Genomic DNA, 17,015 nt, shown 5'->3' on the forward strand with positions numbered 1-17,015 from the left:
CCGACACTGCAGCAGATAGACCATCCGATGCTGTCAGCGCCGCGAAGGGTGCCTGAGCGAGTGGGCGCCAGTCAGTCATGCCACCCGGCGGCGTGCGCGCGGCGCCGTCGTCTGCAATTGCCGACGCGGCCGCGGCCGCTGCGAACCACCGCACGCCGCAGCACCCATCCTTCCCTTCCCACCACCCTCCTTGTCTCGTCGTCTCGGTTCTCCTTCACCTCACACTCCTTTTCTCCTTCTCCTTCTCTGCGCCCGTCGCGGCCGGCCCGCTTCTCGCGCCGCAGTTCCTCCAGGCCGCGCCTCCTCCACGCGCGCGCCCGCTGCGTTTATTTCCCGCTCTTCAACCTCTACCAAAGGCAGCCGCCAGCCCAGCGACGGCGGCGCACACAAGTCCGTGTCTCGGTCTTGATCGACCCGAGCTTGCGCACCTCTGCGTGTCTGCTGTTGCTCTCAGTCCGAGTCAGGGCTTCGCTGCAGCGCCTGTCTCGCACGTCTCGGGTCGCCGTGGCCCAGACACCGCCTGCGCCCTGCGCTAGCGGCCGAGCGCGCCTTTGCTGCGCCCCGCCCCCGCTTCCGGCGAGCGCCCCGCCGCCATGCCAGCGCCGCGCCACTCGCTGCCGCCACACGCTGCGCCGCCCTTCCACTCTTCGGGACAGGGTAGGGGCCAGCAGCATGCGGCAGGTGTGCGCAACAATGAGCCTCAGCGCATCCTCGAGGCGCAGGGCATCCGCAGGTGTGACGCGGTGCCGATCTCGGAGGCCTGGGGCCTGTATGGCTTCCGCGCCGCCGGCCAGCCCGGTGGGCACCCTCCCGGCCCGGCGCCGCAGGTGAGTCAACTGTCGGCATCGCACTCCGATGCTGGTCATCGCGAGATGCATCGTGGACCCTCACCGAGAGGTGATGGCTTCGGCGGGCTGGTGCAGCGAGGCGGCAGCCTGCGCGCCGTGACGCCTCCCTCCGCACCGCCATCCCACCTCCGCTCTGCCGTGTTGTCGGCCGGACACATGCCGCCGCAGCCGCACCATGGCTTCCGTTCGGAGCAGCAGAGACGCCAGCGCGGACCGAGCAGCCAGGCATCGACGGCGGCGATGTCGCAGCGCAGCGGCGGCAGCGCCTATCCGCCAGCCGCTGCGCCGCCTGTGCGTTCGGCCTCGATGACAGAGGCTCGCACGGCGATGCTCATCCGCAAGAAGGTCGCTGCGGCGCGCGAGGGCGTCGACATGGACAATCAGCCGAGCCGCACGGGCTCGGCCTCGTCTGGCTCGTCGTACAACTCGCAGACTTCTTGGCGCTCCGGCGTCTCGCTGCGTCCTGGCCAGCTGCTGCCGAGCTACCCGGCGCCGAGCTTTGACGGCTCGCGCCGCTCGTCGCTGCTCAGCATGCACGCAGCCACGCAGCCACCAGGTCCGAACCTGATGACCGCTCAGCAGCGCTACGGCAGCTCGCCAAGCCCGCACGGAGCGCTGGGCCTGCTCAACATGTCGGCGCCGCCGCCGAGCAGCAGCGGCCGTGCCTCGCCGCCGGCGCCGTCGCCGGTGGCGGTGTGGCGGCAGAGTCTGCCCTTTGCCTCGCACCGCAGCGGCGATGAGAGCACGTCGCCGCCTCGCATCAGTGCGAAGGAGCGCATCGCACGGATGCATCTCTCACAGCTGCCTCTGGTCGGCCCGCACCCGACCTCGCAGCTGCCGACGTCGACGCGGCACAGCTCGCACCATCTGCCTCGCATGCCGCACTTGCCGCACCTGCACATGCCACGCTCGCTGCAGAAGCTCTCGTCGCGCTCGCACTCGACCCGCGACTCAAAGTCGCGCTCTATATCCGGGCCCATCGCCATGTCAGACTTCAGCATGAATCCCTTCCGCCGATCACTCGACGAGGACGCTCGCCGCCGATCGATGGAGAGTGAGGCTAGCGACAGGTCGCCCGGGAGCGCAGGACGTGCCCGCGAGAAGGCGCAGCGCAAGACGCTGTCAGATGCGCTGGGCCCGCCGTCGTCAGATGACGAGGGACCGTATGCCATCTGCAAGGCCGTGGGCGAGGAAGCACGCCGCAACTCCAAAGGCAGCGACGCCTCTGCGGGCAACACGCCCCGTCCCGATGCGCAAGCTCGCGGACCCAACGGCTTCGGCTTTGTCTCGCGCTGGGGCGAAGACGTGCATGCCTCCCAGCAGCGCCAACAGGCGATGCGTCTACAGCAGCAGCAACAGCAGCAGTACGGCGCGTCGCCGACCCGCGGTCCGGCGCTGCCCTTCAGCGGCACCACGCCTCCGCGAGGCATGCCGCTGTATGCGCCGCAGGCTCGCATGCAGGCACCTCCCAATTGGTCGAACTCCGGCCCCGTACCGATGCGCAATCCCTTCGACCAACCTGCTCCGGCACCCATGCTGTGGCAGCAGCCTGGTGTGCCGCAGCGGCAGCCCCGGCGCGGCTCTGTGCTGCCCGCCAACCTGCCACAGCGACCCCAGTTCGGGATGCACGACGACATGCTCTCTCCCAGAGAGGGCGCCGTGTCACAGCAGGGCAGCTGGCTGGGCGGACCGGGGCCTCGCATGCCCACCGGCGGTCGCCGCGGCTCTGCGTCACCGTGGCAGGGCCAGAACGGTGGTCCGCCGCCGGGCCAGGGAAGACGCGGATCGGTCTCACGACAGCAAGGCAACGCAGGCGGCCAGGGCAGAGGGCGTGGGGCTACGACACCACAGCAGGGCAGCCAGTATGCGCAGCAGCAGGTCTCGGGCAGGAGAGGCTCTGTGTCGCAGCGCCAACAGCAAGGTGGCCCCTCCGCAGGACGAGGCCCTCCGCCGCCCGCTGGTCAGCGCCGAGGAAGCGCGCTGCCCCGCTATGTTCCGCCGCAAGGCAGCGGCCTCATGGCCACAGCAGCACCCTTCGTGCCCGGCAGCCAGATCCCACGCCGCAACGGCGCCGAGGGCAGTGCGATTCCCGCACCGATGGGCCTGGCAGGGCGTGTGCGCAACACGTCCCAGGCGTCGCAGCAGCGCATACGACGCCCCAGCGTCGCCGCAAACTTTCTGCCTGCCACGCCACGCTCTCCGTCGGCCAAAGGCCGCCGTCCTTCGTACAGCAATGGAGGCATGCCGCACCCAGGCATGGGCCGCCGACGTTCCTCTTCTGGCGCAGGGCGCTATGCGCAAGAGCCCGGCATGGGCCGGCGCCGCAACGGCAGCATCTCGTATCAGCCGCCGCCACCGGCGGGAGGCCGCAGACGAGGCTCGTCGGTCAGCGGCGTGCGGTCCGCACAGCCTTCGCCGTCCCTTGCTTCCGCCAGCTGGGGTGCTCCTCCTCCAATGAACGGGAGACAGCGCGGCAACAGCGTGGGTCAGCAGGCCATGCCTCCTCACGTCGCACTGCCGCCTCACTTCGCACAGGCGCCTTCACAGGCCACACCGCCAGTGCGGCCCGTCAAGTCTCCGCAGCGGCAAGAGTCACCGCCTCTCATCAGCGAGACGGCAGCGTCGTCGCGCAGCAACAGCCGCGAGTCCGAGCGGCCTCACGGGCCCACTCGTGCCCCGAGCTCGTCGAGTACGATCCGCTTCGGCCCGCGTGGCACGACCGGCACTACCGAGGGCTCGCTCACGCCCACCGTACGTGCTGCTTCCACGTCACTGCCAGACGACGCGGGCGAAGACTCCGACGACGAGGAAGATGCAGCATTACAGCACGGCACGGCACTGTTGCGACAGCAGGTGCGCGTGGCCGATCCGTCGCCGTCGATCTTCGGCGGCGAGGACGCCGCCAGCAGCGTCGGTGAGTACAACGGCGTCATCGAGGTGGGCTTCGACCGCTCGCCGCGGCGCAAGAGCTACCTGAGCATCATCAGCAGCGGCGACAGCGTCGACACGGCGTGCGAGGAGGAGAGGGTGGCTCCCTCGCCTCCTCCCATGGCCGCCACACGCGCCTCGCTGCCTGCTGTTGCGGCACCGGTGCCGACTCTGGCGCCGTCTGCACTGCGCCGCACGCCGTCGGCGCCTCGCGCCGCCTCGATGTCGCTGCTGAAGCGCAACGAGAGCATCGCGTCGACGCGCTCCGAGGACGAGGCCGGCCGGCTGTGGAAGCATCTCGAGTCGCGCCTGGGCGTCGACCTGACCACTGGCGCCAAGAAGAGCGGCTACGACTCGCCGAGCTCGAGCCGCGCCAGCAGCAAGCTTGTCAAGCGGCGCTCCATCACGCGCACACGCAGTCCTGAGTCGCCCTGGGCGCTCGTGGAGAGTGCACTGGGCGAGCTCAAGCTCTCGCTCGGCAAGGTGCGCCAGCCGTCGCCCGTGCCGCCGGTGCCACCGCTGCCAGAGCGTGTGCTGGAGTCGCAGGACCCGGGCCTGCGCTACGCTGCGTCGGACGACGAGCCGCTCGAGGAGGCGAGCACACGCTCGTCGCGCTCCAACTCGCTCACCGGCGACAAGCTCGACTCGTCGCTCACGCCTACGCTGCCGGACGTCCCGCGTGCCTCATCGGCGCTGCGGGCCTCGCTGCCTGCCGTTGCCGACAGCAGCTCGCGCATCCCGATCTTCACCCGCTCCACGCGTCCGCTCTCCGAGGCTCGCAACGTGCGTGCAGTCGTGCCACGCACCAAGCAGAGCCTCCTGCCGACGCGCACCGGGCTATCGGCGAACAATGCCGCGCTGCCCGCTGTGACCGGCCGGCAGCGCATGGACAGCGCCTCGTCGCTGGCCTCATCGCTAATGACGACGACGAGCTCATCGCCGTCGCGCTCGCAGCGCTCCTTCTCCGACGGCCTGACCGAGAGCGACACGGACGTCTCCGACCTCGGCTCCGAGTCTGGCCGCCGCCGCTCGCAGACGTCCTCGTCGCACTCGCGCCTGCCGCGCCGCACGCCGCGCACGCCGCGCAACGGCGAGCCGCTGCTGCCGGCGAGCAGCAAGCAGCCCTTCGGCGGGCTCGAGGCGCAGTCACCCGTCGCCCTGGCGCTCACGGCGCTGCGCAGCTCGACGATCCGGCGCGCCGAGCGCGACCAGCTCGACATGTACGACTTTGGCCGGGCGACCGAGTCCGAGTACGTCGGCAAGCCGACGGCTGAGATGCGCCAGCACGCCGCTGCCCGCCTCGAGATCCAGGCACGCCGAGCCCTCTCGTGAGGCTGCCCCGAGCCCCTGGCACCCCCCCTCATAGAGCTCCAACACCCTTCTCTTTTCCTTTTGTGCCACCGTGCGTCACCCTCCTTTGCTTCTCCTTCTTCTGAACCTGCTCCGCCTGGTGCGCGACCCTCTAATACATTCTTTGACCTGGCCTTGCCGTGTGTCCTGCTTGCGCGTGTCGGTGCTGCTTGCGGCTCGTGGTCCGGACGCTTCTCGCTGCTTCGCGGACGGCGTCTGAGCGGACGTGCCGGCCGGAGATGCGAAGGCGTGCTCTCGGCCGCAAGCGAGTTGTAGTCGGGATGCCGTGTTTGGATTCAGGCCGGCGGTGGCTGTATTCAGACGTTCAAGCTGCACGTGCCGCTTGCCACCTTGCCGGATCGCCGCCTCGCCGCCGCTGCTGGCGCTCAAAATGCGCACGCTCCACCTCTCTTGCCCGCTTCCTTCTCCTCCACAACACATCTCATGCTCGCCTCTGCCCTGCGCACCTCTCTCCGCACCACCACCCGCACCCCGCTCTCGCGCACCTTCACCGCCTCCGCCGCCAACATGTCCGTCCAGAAGCTCAACAGCCACTCCGAGTTCCAGCAGCTCGTGCGTGTCAGAGCCTGCCATGCCCCACCACGCCTGTGCTGACACCTCTCTCGCCAGATCGCGTCCGACAAGGTCACCGTGATCGACTTCTGGGCGACGTGGTGCGGCCCGTGCAAGATGATCAGCCCCATCTTCGAGCGCATCGCCAGCACCGTCGGCGACAAGGTGCAGTTCGCCAAGGTCGACGTCGACGAGCAGGAGCAGATCAGCCAGGAGTGCGGCATCAAGGCCATGCCCACCTTCATCTTCTTCAAGAACGGCGAGAAGGTCGAGAGCGTCGTCGGCGCCGACCCGAGCAAGCTGCAGGTGAGTGCTGCGAGAGGAAGGATGGCGGAGTCGCGGATGAGTAGCAGGGGGCGACAGAGTCGCATTGGCGGGGTGACACTCCAGCAGAGGTCTGTGCGCTTCATACGCATCGAGTCATGCATCAGCCGACCAGAAAGGAAGGGAGCCCACTGCCCGACGCACACTTTCTGCTTGTGTCTACTGCGGCGAGCAGTTGTGCGGCATGCAGCGCTGCTGCTCCTCATGCTTCGCCGCCTTCCATTGCGTCTCCGCGTGCAAGCCTTAGCTGACACACTACCGATCTCTTCTTCTCAGGCTGCCATCAGCAAGTACTCCTCGTAATCGCTTCTCGCACTGCCGAGCGCCTGCGCCTTTGCGCGTCTGGCCATCGCGGTCTAGCAATTGAAAGAGGGTTATATCATTCATCGCTTTGAGGGGGCTGCGCACGAGACTCGAAGATTCTGCAGTGCGAGTTCGAGGACCGTGCTCACACGGCCAGGAGCTGCTGCGTGAGATGCTCCTCGGGGCTCCAGCTCAGCCGCTAGTCAGACCTGACGCCCTCACGCAAGCACGGGCAGTAGAGCCTTGCACACGCGCACACGAGCCTCTGCGCCTGGTATAGCATGCATGCATTGCAGTGTCTGTCTACGGCGTCACTTGTCTGTGGACGGTTGGCGGTCAGCGTGCGCTCCAGCTGCGCTGTCGGGCACGCAGCACGCACCGAATTAGCATGCGCACGTTATTGAGGAAGACGAGGATGAAGTCGTCGTAGTCGCTCCACTCTTGCGGGTTCGCCGCCGGTGCGGACTTGGCGGCGCTGGCGAGCCGGAGCAGCGCAGCCGTGTCGCAGATCTCGACCTCGAGCTCGTGCAGCGGTTCTTGTGGCTGCAGCGCCTCGTCAGTGGCAGTGAGAGACAGCGCATCGGCAGACGCACCTTCTCTGGCCGCGTCACCTGCGTCAGATCGACCTCGAAGCCCTGGTGCGTGTAGCAGAGGCGATTCTTCTCGCGGTGCGACGTCGACTCTTCTGTCGGCTCCTCGTCTGTCACGCAGTCCCGTCAATCCGCTGCTCCGCATCGCCCAACCCAGCAAAACGCACCAACGTCCGTCTCCGTGTTGATGCTGATGCGAAAGTCGAAGCCCTGATTGGGGCAGTAGATGTTCATGTCTGCGAGGCGGTTCTTGCGGATGATGCCGTGCGGCTGCCGGATGGCTAGCGTGTCGCTGTCGCGCGTCACGCGCACACGATTGCGGTACGCATAGTCGATCTCGCGCACGCGGCGGTACGACACTCGTCGCGAGGGCGTGACGAGGGAGTTGAGAAGGTTGTTGAGCTGCTGATGTTGGGGCTGCGAGTGGAGTGAGCCTTGGAATAGCCGAAGAGCGGAGCAGCGGGAACGCACCTGCGACATGCTGCTCTCGAAGCGCCAGCCTTCTTGCATGTTTAGGACTTGAGATGCAACACGGCACCATCAGCTCTCTTGCGCGACATCCTGGCGATCCCATGCCGCACTCACTCGTCTCGCTCGCGACTGGCAAGGCTAGCCGCTCGCCCGTGTGCGAGTCGATGATGCGCCCGATCTTCGCCTCGATCTGTGCGAGGGCATCGCCAGTCAGACATCTCCTCGACTTGATATCTCCCCACGCCTGGCAGCCCATCTTGCCCGCCTGGCCCCGGAGCTTCCCGCTCTGTCGCGCGCTCGAGCACCGCCACATCACGGTCCGGTGCTTGTTCACAGCCCTCGCTGGCTCGAGCAGCGGTCTTCGACAGCAGCAACCGAACGCCCATGTCCTGTGTACGGCCCTTCTCCCATCTCCTGCGCCTCTCTCTCCTCCTGCCATCTGCAACGCACCTCGAGGTCGGCCACGCCGCGCCCGTAGCGCCAGATCCAGTCGCCCACGATCGATGCCGTCTCGTCGCGCGGGTCCCAGCCGAAGATGGAGCGCTCTGGCGGCGCCGCAGCAGAGGATGAGGAGGCCATGGCGCGATGCGACGCGAACAAGAGCCGGCGCGGAGTGAGGAGGAGCGCGAGGAGATGACGGCGGGAAGGAAGGTAGGCGCGAGGGAGAGCCGGTGTCCGTGCGCCGAGAAGGCCGAGGCGGATCGGCGCGGCGCGCGCCGCGCTTCCAAGTTCTTTTCGCGCGACGCGCGCCAAAGGACGCAGCCGAGGCTGCTCCACTCGCCTGCTTCCTCTCCACATCATCCCGCTGCGTCTGCTTGCACTTCGCCGACTGCCTGCACGCCACATACTCTGGCCCGCACTCCCGCTACCAGCGTACCTGCACTTTTAGCGCACCGCCAGCTCTCGCTCTCATCCACGCGCCATGTACCCCTCGCGCATCGGCCAAGGCCGCGGCGGTCGGCCCGGCGGCAGCAGCGGCGGCGGCGGTGGGCCTTCGCAGGGCGGCGGCAGCCGTGTGTGCCAGAAGTGCCTCAAGCCTGGCCATGCGACGTTTGAGTGCAAGAACGCACGCCCTTACGTGCCGCGCCCAACGCGCTCGCAGGCCTTCAACGACCCCAAGATCCAGAAAAAGCTCGAGCGCACGATGGAGGTGAAGCCGCCGGAGGCGGAGGACATGTGAGTGCAGCGTTTGCTCAGAGATTGCTGCAGCTTCTGACTGAGAGCTGTCGTCATGTAGTGCCGGCACAGCAGATACGATTCTGGCTTCGCGTGCGGCCGCGCGAGCCGCAGAGAGCAGCACAGCTGCACCCAAGGCTGCGCGGGCTGCATCTAGCTCCTCGTCCTCGTCCAGCTCCTCCTCCTCGAGCTCGTCGAGCGACTCGGACTCGGACAGCAGCAGCTCATCGGGCGACGGCAAGCGGCGGAAGCGCAGCAGCCGGCGCCGCCGTCGCAGCCCGTCCTCGAGCTCCGGCTCGGACTCGGACGACTCGCGCCCGGCGCGCCGCCGGAGACAAGACTCTCGCGACCGCTCGGCCTCATCCAGATCGCGCTCGAGGTCGCGTAGCTCCAGTGCTGGCCCGGCCAGAGCTCGCGACTACGACACTCCGCCGCCGCGTCGCGCTAGAAGCCCAACACGCTCGAGATCACCGGCTTCGTCGCGCTCAGACAGCTCGGAGAGACGGTAGTGGGGCGCTGCAGGAGGAGTATCACGGGTGGGATTGCAGGCGGGTGGATCGCAATGCGATGCGGGAAAAGGCTGCTCGCTCAGTCAAGTGTCATGCAAACAAGCGTGTCGTCCGACAGCTCGTCCAGCGAGAGAGGCGCAGCGAGGCTCTCGATGCTGCAGCACGCGTCCTGCGCATCGTCTCGCTGCTGATGCACAGCAAGCACATGCGATGCATGCGACTCGTGCATGGCGGCGCGCAGCTCGTGGAGAGTCTCGAAGTCGTCTGGCTCGAGCTCGACCCATGCGTCCGTGATGCTGGCCCAGTTCGAAAGCTGTCGGTGCAGTGCGTGCTCCCCCGGCGTGGAGCTGCTTCCGGGCGGTTGAAGCGCTGGACTGCTGGGAGCCGCATGGGACGCATGGAGTGGCGAGGAAGGCTCGGAGGACAGATCGAGAAGCAGCTGGAAGTCGTCCTGCACGCTGTCCAGGCGACTCGCGCTCGAGAGAGCAGGGGCCTTCTCGCGAAGCGCGAGCGGTGCAGGCGATGACGAGGCAGCGGCTGCCTCTGAGAGTGGCGGCAGCGGGACGGGCAGCAGAGCGTTCTGTTGCGGACGTGCATCAGCAATAAGTCTTCTCGAGCAGCGCGCAAGACCCACAGGCAGCGTGCTCCCATTGACGAAGCGCTGGTCGAGCAGAGCGAGTCCGTGATGGAGCGTCGCAGAGATGGCGAGAGCGCCGCGGGTGCTTGCCTGCGACCGGCTCCTCTGATGCAGCGAGGCGGATCGCAGGAGGCGTCGTGCTGCTCGCTCTCGAGCGGCTTGTCCTTGCGACTGCGGCTCAGCATGTGCCAGAACGGACTGCGGGCGCGACGGCGTCAGCGTGTCTCGCACTGAGCCGTGCAGCACGGGCGCACCTTGACGAGCTTTGCGACTTTGCCATTGGGCTTGCGCAACGAGGAGGCGACGCAGATGCTGCTGAGAGACGATGACAGGCTCGCTAGCGACGGTCGAAGCGCTCGAGACCTCTGAGGGCCAGGTCAGATGTGCTCGATCATCGCCGTGGTGCGGTGCTCACTGCAGCGAGCGCATTGTTGAACAGAGCTCCACCATACTGCGCCATCTCTTGTCCAAGGAGCAGCAGCGCCTTCTGGCACGCGGCCCAGTGTGCCGCAGGCGCTGCAGACGACAGAAGCCCTGCCCGAAGATGCCGTGCTGCTGGTAGCAGGTCAGCTGCGCTATGCAGCGGACCCCAGCCAAGGAACTCACCGCGACCTGAGCTAGCCCTCGTGCGGCACTCGAAGCGCAAGGTCACGCTGATGCAGTGCAGCGTGGTGCGCGCCTCAGACGAGCCTCCGTCCGAGGATCCGCCAGCGCTCACTGCGTGCAGGCTGTGAGCCTTGAGCTGCTGCTGCATCGTGCCGTCGACGTACATTCGATGCTTCGCTCATCGCACGGTCTGACACGAGGATCTCGCAGGCGCAAGGCGGAGGCGTTCTGCGCTCCCACAGCGTGTCAGCGCAGCAGACCAGACCGCGTCTTGAGAGCTCGCCAGCTTGAAGAAAGACGCCATCATGTCTGCGAGCGGGCACGCGAGGAGCTCAGCTCCTGAGAGACTCCACTCCTCAGCTTCGTTCTGAACACGCTGTGAGCATGTATCGAGGCCAAGTCGATCTTGCGCGGGGACTGACCGACGGCGAAGCCCGTGATACTCCAGCCGCCCGGCGTTTGCTCTGCTTCGGAGGTTCGACGCACGCGGACAGTCTCACAGCCAGCATACCGCCATTGAGCTGCACGGGCCTCTCAGCGCCGCTTGTATGCGATTGCGACGCTGCGGCGCCGTTGGCAGGCTCAAGCGTGCGGAACGCGACGTCTATGTGGAGGAGCACGTCCTCGACGCGGACGAGGTGGATGCTCTTGCTGCCGACGTGCACGTCGGCGGGTGCAGGCGGCATGCTCGTGTATGCGTTGAGTACAGCAAGCGGGTGAAGAGGCGACACGTAAGAGCTGACAGTAGCAGTACGCAGGCTTGGAGAGGATGACGGTCGCAAGGCAAGCCGCAACGCGCGCGCAGCTGGCCCGACGAGGCGCGCGGCGGCATGCGCGCCGCCGCGTGTGGGCAGACATGCGCCCGAACTGCTCACTCCAACCCTCGCACTGCCAATCTCTGATGCATCCAAGCAACACCTTTCACCAGGCACATGAAATAGAGAAAGCATTGATTTGTTGTGAAGCCCGTGACGAGTCGCATATACCCGGGTGGAAGCGCGGCGCACATCACTTGTCCGCGGCAGTCTCCTCCTCCTCGTCCTCGGCGCTGCCCATCAGGCCGTATGCAACGACCGTGGCCAGACCGATGAGCGCCGTGATGATGCAGCCCACGAGGGCGCCAACGGCACGCGGCGTCCAGCCCGTCTCGAGGAACGTCGGCTCCTTGCGCAGGCCGGCGAAGTTCGTCGTCTGCGAAGGGCGTCAGCACAGGTGCGTGGAAGTCGCAGGAGGAGACTCACGCTGTTGAAGCCGGCAGCGTTGCCGGTGGGCGAGATGCCGAGCGCTGCGCACTGCGACTGCAGGTCGCCCGGCAGCGTCAGCTGCTGCTGCGCCAGCATCGGCGCCTCGATGAAGATGGCAGCCAGGCCGGAGGACAGGTGCTGCGGTACGGCGCGAGCGTCAGCACTCGTCGAGGCCTATGCTCTCGGCTAGACTCACCCAGTCGATGTGGCAGTGGAAGAACCACGCTCCAGGGTTGCTGAAGACAAGATCAGCCATTGCTGCAGAAACATGGGCAACGCAGCACTCACTCAGCGCGGAAGCGGATCGTGGCGGAGCCCGTACTGTGGATCGTGACGGTGTCGCGGCGCATCGGGTTCTCCTGACCCTCGACGAACGGCGGGTTGAGCGCCGGATCGTCGGACGTGACGTCGATCGCCTTGTGCACAACCTGGAAGTGATGGCCGTGCAGGTGGAAGGGGTGGGTTCCGGCATCCCAGTTGAAGACGGTCAGCTGGATCATGTCCATGTGGTTGAGCACGGTGGCGCCGGTGGCCGGGCCGTACACGGCCACGTCGTTTGCAAGTGCGCCCATGCTCGAGATCGTGTTGAGCGTCGGCGTCATCGGGCTGACGTAGGAGACGTTGTTGAAGGAGGCGTACTGCAGCAAGATGTCAGCGTGTCCAGCGTGCGGCGTGACGGGCTCACTCACGTTCTTGCCGTCCGAGTACGTGTTGAAGACGACATTCAGGTCGTGGTTCACATCGGCCGGCTCCATGGCCTCGGCGACGAAGGGCACGAGCTTGGTGTCGTCGAAGTACTCGTACGCCTCAAGCTCGGCGCGGTCGGAGCCCATCGGCTGGCCGCTGGCGTATTCGAGCGTGGCAGTGACGTCTGAGAGACAGATGTGAGCGACCAGACAGGCGCAGAGCGAAGGCGGAACGCACTGAGCTGCAGGTCATCCGGCACGACGTCGAACATGTCGGGGTCCTGCGAGCGCATGTCAGCAATCGTTGAGCCGCGATCTGTCTCAGCCGCTCACCATGTTGGCGTGGATGCCCCAGTTCTGCGCCGTGTCGTTACGCGCCGTCACGAGGATGGAGTAGCGCTGTGCGACGCTGATCGTGATAGCGTCGACGGGCAGCTCCTGCGTGTCGACGCCGTCGGCCTCGATGATGCGCATGTCGTGGCCCTCGATCCAGAAATGGTACATGGCAAGAGCGCTCATGTTGATCAGGCGCAGACGGTACGTCTTGCCCGGCACGAACGGCAGCGTGGCGTTCTCATTGAAGCCCGGCAGGTACGAGGCGACGGTGCTGGCGTTGCTCGTGTGGGCGAAGTAGACCTGAGGGGACTCTGTGGACGCAGTCAGCGCCTGGGCATGCCAATCTGCCTTTGGTCGTCTCTCTCTACGCACTCGGCACGGGCTCAGCCTGGAGAGAGCAAGAGGATCAGCTTTGCACGAGCGTCTCGACGCACTCTGGCACTCACGCCAGTCGGGTTCCGGTCGTTGAGGAACTGCGTGGTGAGCAGGAAGTCGTGCTCGTCATGGTACCTGCGCGGCACATCAGCCTTTGCTCTGTCTCCCCGAGCCCTCCATCGACGCACCAGTCCGCGAGAATGATGGTGTAGTCGTCGTCGTACTTGTGCACTTCGCCGGCGGCGTTGTGGATGATATTCGGCGTGCGCATGCCGTCGACGTACTGGCCCTTGTAGTGGCCGTGCCTGTGCCAGACACCTCGTGTCAGCTGGCTGCCGTTCCTCGGCCTGCAGGTCTCGACTCACGTCCAGAAGGTGCCCCACTGCTCCCTCCGCCCAGCCGCAGACGTCGGGCTGTTGAGCGGCTCGTACACGACGCTCTGGCCCTGCGGGATCGGGCACTGCGTCACGCCGACGGCGCCATCCCAGTATGCGGTCTGCAAGCGGTCTCATGAGCTTCCCTTCCCTGCACATCGCTTCCCTCATACACACGTTGTTGAAGAACATGCCGTGGCTCTGCGCGGCACATCGCGGTCAGCTGAGGCCCAGCCGCAAGTTGAGCGCAGCAGACTCACATGCAGCGAAGTGCCTGTTCCATCGCGCAGGTCGTTGGTGACCTTGATGCGCACCACGTCGGTCGAGTTGACGTTCTGGCGCCGCAGTCTCAGCAAAGGTCCCGCGCAGGCGATGCCGTGTGCGCGAGCCCATGCCCCGCGCTGCTCGCTCCTCTGTCTCTGCCACTCACGATGATCTCCGGCGGCCACTGTCCGTTCACGCCAATCGCGCGCCGCTCCATCATGCCGTCCGGGTTCACGCCGTTCACCCAGCCCACCGTCCAGTCCTTGTACACATCAGCGGCGGCCACGAGGGCAGGCGCCGCGGCGAGAGCGCCCGCAAGCAGAGTAAGAGGCGAGCGCATGGCGGCTGCTGCTCGCTGTCAGAGACCGAGGAGCGGAGAAGGAGTGAGAGGGAGACCGGCTGGCGGTGGAGGAGGTCGTGGTGCGAGAGAGCGTGCTGCAGCGCTGCGAACGGAAGGTGATGCAGGCTGATGATGTCCCAGCGGCTCCGACACGGCACGGCCGGCGTGGCCGACTTCCGCTCCCAGCCGCATCAGCTTGCAGCGCCCGGCAAGGTGACACTTGCCGGGTCGAGGCTCCTCGAGGTGCCGTCCCTCGGCGGCCCGCTTCGGAAGCGGCTCTCCAGCCGCAGCGCAGGCGGCGAGAGCGGAGAAAGGGAGCGCGCGGCGCAAGCGCGATTTTTGCTCCTGCAGCGGCTAATCAGATCTCTCTGCGCGCGGTTGCCGACGCCTGCCGGTCGCCATCCTCACGCATCATCCTTCCCACAAGAGGCCGCCTCGCCGCGTGCTGCCTCCTGATGGAAGCTCTTTATGCATCGATGCGCTCGAGAGTGCTGATCCGATTCCATGGGAGGAGCAATGAGGGCCTGGAGTGGCGCACTGCCGGCGGATGTGTGCTGATGCGCGGCCAGCAGCCCAGGCACGCGCGCCTAGCGCCCGGCGGCATCTCCTCGCCGCGGCTGCGGAAGCGGCTGCGGCGCGTGGCTTCCATGCTGCGGGCGGGCGAATTCGCTGCAAGCCTTGCTGCTCGAGGTCATCGTGGAGACCTCACCCCATCATCATTGCTCGAAGGCCTCGACAGTCTTGGCAGATGCACAAGGCTGCAGCATCTCGAGTGGACGCAGCGGCGGAGCTTGCGATGCGAGGAGGCGGCCCGCCGATGCATCGCAATCACCCGGCAGCCGGCTGCGGACGCGCGTGAGCAGATTCTGCCGCCAGCAGGCCAAAACAACGCACCTCCGCTCCTGATGCTGGGGCTGCTCGCTGTTGGCCATGCATGCATCGTCCTCGATCGTTGCTCCCAGCAGCTCTCCTCCCATCGGTCTCAGGCCGCAAATGGCGGCGTCGATGCGGATGGCACCTCGCTCGCCTGATCTTCTCGCGCTCGCCGCGCTTCGGTCGGGCAGAAGCCGCTGCCGCAGCCGCGCTCGGCCGACCGGCGCGTGTTCTTGCCGCCGGCTCTTTGGCGCGCCCCCGCCGGCGGCTCGCGAGTGTCCGGGTCGCGTGTGGCGCGCTCGAGAGGCGCTTTTATCTGATGAAGCATCAGACTGCCGCCGTGCCCGTGCGGCGGGCGAGGCTAGCGCACCGGCGGGCCCTGAAGCGCTGCAGCGCCGGCCGCACTCGCTCGGAGCCGCACTCGCCGTCAAGCGGTGCAGCGCCGTCAGGCCGGCTGGCGAAATGTCGCTCACCGGCGTGAGAAGGAGAGGCGAGCGAGAGAGAGGCCGGCCGGGCCTTGTACTTGTCAAGGCACACCTGCTCCGCTCCCTCCGCTCCTTCCCACCACCTCCCACACTCCTTCACCCTCCCGCACTCCACTGCCCAGCATGTCGAGCGGCCCCGTGGGCAACAAGGTCTTTGCGCCGGCCATCTTCTTCATTGCCTTCCGCGAGGCGCTCGAGGCGTCGCTCGTCATCGGCATCCTCAGCGGCATGCTCGAGAGCCTCGTGCTGCACAAGACCAAGGACTCGCCCACCAGCACGCAGCAGAGCGACGTGGCCGCCGATGAGCTGCGCGAGAAGGAGGCACGGACGCTGATCCGGCGGCTGCGCAAGATTGTGAGTGCACAAGGCAGGCTGGCACACACCGCGGAGCGCCATCGCAGCGCCAGCGGCTCGTGGCTGACTCTGGCTCGCAGGTGATCCTCGGCGCCCTCTCTGGACTGGCCGTCGCCTTTGCCATCGGCGCAGCCTTCCTCGCCGTCTTCTACACGCAGGCCAACGACCTCTACGGCAAGGCCGAGGAGCTGTGGGAGGGCATCTTCTGCCTCATCGCCGTGCTGCTCATCACGCCCATGTCGCTCGCCATCCTGCGCGCCGACAAGAGCCGCGCCAAGTGGCAGAAGAAGCTGCGCAGCGCCTTTTCGCCGCAGACCGAGCAGCCGGCCGTTTCGGAAGCGCCGAGCTCGGACGCTGCGCACAGCCCGGTGCTCGAGAAGTCCCACAGCGGCGGCTCGCCGGGCGAGGAGAAGAGCAACGAGGCGGCCACGCTGCCGACGCTCGCCACGTCCGCTCCGCCGGCGAAGCGCTCGCTCATCACGCGCACCAAGGAGCTCTTCTCGCCGCTGGCGCAGAACCGTCGAGGTGCAGCGGCCATCTTCTTCATCCCCTTCGTCACGACGCTGCGCGAGGGCCTCGAGGGCGTCGTCTTCATCGGCGGCGTCTCGCTCGGCCTGCCAGCCTCGTCGATCCCGCTGCCGGCCATCGTGGGCATCGCCGTCGGCCTGCTCTGCGGCTGGCTCATCTTCCGTGCCGGCACGGTCGGCAAGCACGTCCGCATGTGAGCACGACGATCAGGCCTCGGCTTTGCATGGGCTCACCATCCGTCTCAGCTTCCTGCTCGTCTCGACGTGCGCGCTGCTTCTCATCGCCTCGGGCATGGCCTCGCGCGCCGTCTACTACCTGCAGGTGAGTCGAGCATCCGCCGTTGCGCACCGCCGCATCTCACCCCTTGCTTCCAGTTCTACAGCTACATCCAGCTCGTCGGCGGCTCGGCGGCCGAGTCGGGCGACGGCCCCGGCTCGTACTACCACCGCGGCTACGTCTGGCACCTCGACTGCTGCAACCCCGAGACGAACAGCGGCGGCAGCGGCTGGTCCATCCTCAACGCCCTCGTCGGCTGGAACAACACCGCCACGCTCGGCTCGGTGCTGGCATATGTGTGAGTGATGCAGTTCGCTGGCCTTTGCACACCTGCTGACGTGACATCCACAGCTTCTACTGGCTCGCCATCACGGCCTACCTCGTCTACGCAGCGTGGAAGGAGGGCCGCCTCGGCAAGGCGGTGCGTCGTGTCCGTGGTGGCCCGCGGGCGGCCTCGACCGCCTAGATGAGCGCCTGCAGAAGGCAAGGGTCCCCGCGTCACACGGCCAGAGTCTCAGAGTGCTTCCTAATCGTATCTGTCATGCACACACGAGGCGGGCTGAGG

The 17,015-nt window shown here is 66.9% G+C and overlaps 7 protein-coding genes across 7 annotated transcripts; 4 read left to right on the plus strand and 3 right to left on the minus strand.

Annotated features, from left to right (window-relative positions):
• The first annotated feature begins 164 nt into the window (after positions 1 to 164).
• Positions 165 to 5,259, plus strand: FA09DRAFT_330071 (hypothetical protein). The gene has a single exon (XM_025742450.1). It carries the CDS (start codon positions 594 to 596, stop codon positions 5,106 to 5,108), a length of 4,515 nt encoding a protein of 1,504 aa, XP_025598186.1. The 5' UTR covers positions 165 to 593; the 3' UTR covers positions 5,109 to 5,259.
• A 395-nt stretch (positions 5,260 to 5,654) lies between these two features.
• Positions 5,655 to 6,326, plus strand: FA09DRAFT_297899 (thioredoxin; the record flags this gene model as incomplete). The annotated part of the gene is made up of 2 exons (XM_025740222.1): positions 5,655 to 5,699; positions 5,757 to 6,326. 2 exons carry the CDS (start codon positions 5,655 to 5,657, stop codon positions 6,324 to 6,326), a joined length of 615 nt encoding a protein of 204 aa, XP_025598187.1.
• Positions 6,327 to 6,421: 95 nt separating this feature from the next.
• FA09DRAFT_318882 (mRNA triphosphatase CET1) lies at positions 6,422 to 8,040 on the minus strand. The gene is made up of 7 exons (XM_025740917.1): positions 7,838 to 8,040; positions 7,502 to 7,577; positions 7,388 to 7,434; positions 7,084 to 7,333; positions 6,920 to 7,026; positions 6,706 to 6,869; positions 6,422 to 6,645 (listed from the first exon to the last, which is right to left on the minus strand). The coding sequence occupies exons 1-7, from the start codon at positions 7,964 to 7,966 to the stop codon at positions 6,630 to 6,632; spliced, it is 789 nt and encodes a 262-aa protein (XP_025598188.1). The 5' UTR covers positions 7,967 to 8,040; the 3' UTR covers positions 6,422 to 6,629.
• A 142-nt stretch (positions 8,041 to 8,182) lies between these two features.
• Positions 8,183 to 9,353, plus strand: FA09DRAFT_360722 (hypothetical protein). Its single transcript, XM_025745263.1, has 2 exons — positions 8,183 to 8,563; positions 8,625 to 9,353. The coding sequence occupies exons 1-2, from the start codon at positions 8,310 to 8,312 to the stop codon at positions 9,070 to 9,072; spliced, it is 702 nt and encodes a 233-aa protein (XP_025598189.1). The 5' UTR covers positions 8,183 to 8,309; the 3' UTR covers positions 9,073 to 9,353.
• FA09DRAFT_32366 (hypothetical protein) lies at positions 9,112 to 10,759 on the minus strand. The gene is made up of 7 exons (XM_025741096.1): positions 10,599 to 10,759; positions 10,480 to 10,543; positions 10,316 to 10,426; positions 10,125 to 10,264; positions 9,964 to 10,074; positions 9,707 to 9,907; positions 9,112 to 9,652 (listed from the first exon to the last, which is right to left on the minus strand). The coding sequence occupies exons 1-7, from the start codon at positions 10,620 to 10,622 to the stop codon at positions 9,152 to 9,154; spliced, it is 1,152 nt and encodes a 383-aa protein (XP_025598190.1). The 5' UTR covers positions 10,623 to 10,759; the 3' UTR covers positions 9,112 to 9,151.
• Positions 10,760 to 11,254: 495 nt separating this feature from the next.
• Positions 11,255 to 14,210, minus strand: FA09DRAFT_330074 (multi copper oxidase). Its single transcript, XM_025742451.1, has 14 exons — positions 13,761 to 14,210; positions 13,591 to 13,665; positions 13,508 to 13,531; positions 13,322 to 13,452; positions 13,145 to 13,261; positions 13,028 to 13,091; positions 12,954 to 12,969; positions 12,579 to 12,892; positions 12,484 to 12,526; positions 12,249 to 12,430; positions 11,848 to 12,197; positions 11,756 to 11,795; positions 11,557 to 11,697; positions 11,255 to 11,506 (listed from the first exon to the last, which is right to left on the minus strand). Exons 1-14 carry the CDS (start codon positions 13,932 to 13,934, stop codon positions 11,324 to 11,326), a joined length of 1,854 nt encoding a protein of 617 aa, XP_025598191.1. The 5' UTR covers positions 13,935 to 14,210; the 3' UTR covers positions 11,255 to 11,323.
• Positions 14,211 to 15,323: 1,113 nt separating this feature from the next.
• Positions 15,324 to 17,015, plus strand: FA09DRAFT_330076 (iron permease FTR1). Its single transcript, XM_025742452.1, has 5 exons — positions 15,324 to 15,646; positions 15,727 to 16,367; positions 16,420 to 16,495; positions 16,549 to 16,748; positions 16,802 to 17,015. The coding sequence occupies exons 1-5, from the start codon at positions 15,416 to 15,418 to the stop codon at positions 16,914 to 16,916; spliced, it is 1,263 nt and encodes a 420-aa protein (XP_025598192.1). The 5' UTR covers positions 15,324 to 15,415; the 3' UTR covers positions 16,917 to 17,015.

This window comes from Tilletiopsis washingtonensis (assembly GCF_003144115.1).
Source record: "Tilletiopsis washingtonensis strain MCA 4186 unplaced genomic scaffold FA09scaffold_11, whole genome shotgun sequence".
Taxonomy (NCBI): Eukaryota; Fungi; Basidiomycota; class Exobasidiomycetes; order Entylomatales; genus Tilletiopsis; species Tilletiopsis washingtonensis.